Source organism: Limulus polyphemus, unplaced genomic scaffold (genome assembly GCF_000517525.1).
Source record: "Limulus polyphemus unplaced genomic scaffold, Limulus_polyphemus-2.1.2 Scaffold2522, whole genome shotgun sequence".
Taxonomy (NCBI): Eukaryota; Metazoa; Arthropoda; class Merostomata; order Xiphosura; family Limulidae; genus Limulus; species Limulus polyphemus.
The window spans coordinates 64976-66135 of record NW_013668132.1 but is presented as its reverse complement, the minus strand read 5'-3'; the positions used below and the strand labels follow the sequence as shown (position 1 = coordinate 66135).

The 1160-nt window shown below is 26.6% G+C and overlaps 1 protein-coding gene across 1 annotated transcript in view; it reads left to right on the top strand.

Annotated features, from left to right (window-relative positions):
- LOC106467191 (ATP-binding cassette sub-family A member 1-like) overlaps positions 1 to 1160 on the top strand; it is a 74275-nt gene that overhangs the window by 31904 nt on the left and 41211 nt on the right. The window contains 1 exon segment of the mRNA XM_022395316.1: positions 105 to 244. Coding sequence (XP_022251024.1) covers positions 105 to 244 — 140 coding nt within the window.

Here is a 1160-nt window from a genome sequence, read left to right as displayed (position 1 = left end):
AAAATATATATATATATATTTTTATTATCCAGATTATCAATATTAGAGCATCTATGTTTTATGTATTATTTTATAAAATATATATATGTATATTTATTATCCAGATTGTCAGTATTGGAACATCTATGGTTTTATGCTCGTTTAAAAGGAGCATCAGAAAAGGATGCCCAGTTAGAATCTCAAAGTATGGTAGAAGATCTTGGATTAGGCCAGAAAATGGATGAGTCTTCAAAAAACTTGTCAGGTTTGTAGACTTAAATGGAATATAATTAAAAGTTTTACGGTGATATAATTTGAATCTTGAGGGAAAGTTTATGCTTATCTTTTGAAAGAGAAGAATGTTTATCTTTTCATCATTCTCTAAATCAATCCTGCTGATTTTATTTATATTTCATCAAGTTTGTAGAGACAGAGTATCAAAATTTTGGTTTATTTTAAACTATTATTTAATTAATTTCATAAAATAACGTTTAAAGCAATTGATACTTTTATTTTTATAACTATTCAGGTGAGTGCTGTTTTGAATGACAGTTCCGTACATGTAAGACCAGGTAGCAGTTAAAAACACATACACTTAAACATATTCTCTCATGAGTTGAAGCTTAACAGTATTTCACACTGAACTTTGTTGATTTTGAAAGTGTCTTTAGAATGTCTTAAAATATTTAGCTTTAATCCTTTGAAATGTTAATATTAATGTGTTTTTCTTGAGCATTTAGGTAATGATTCAGTCTTTTAAGTGTCAGTTTTTAAAAAAAGCTATGAAGATTATCAGATGTTAATTTATGTTCGCCAATTGTCAATTAAAGGCTTTTACTCATACTTCTTAATATTATAAATATATACTGTGTTGTTGTTGGACTTAGGATTCTTCTACAGTAGGTATCTGTGACTTGTTGGCGATAAATTCAATGATAAATGAACAGTACACACTCCACTTGTTTTAAAATAATATGTGTATATATATATATTCAGAACAAGTTAAACGTATGTACAACAAATTCTATAGAAATCATAGGCATATCATAAACACTATATATATATATATATATATATATATATAGCTAGTAACCTTACCTTTCTTCTTACTTTCTTACTACTAGTTAGTTAAGTTATTGTTGTTAGTTAGTAGTACTTACTTATTTACTTCGTCGTTCCGT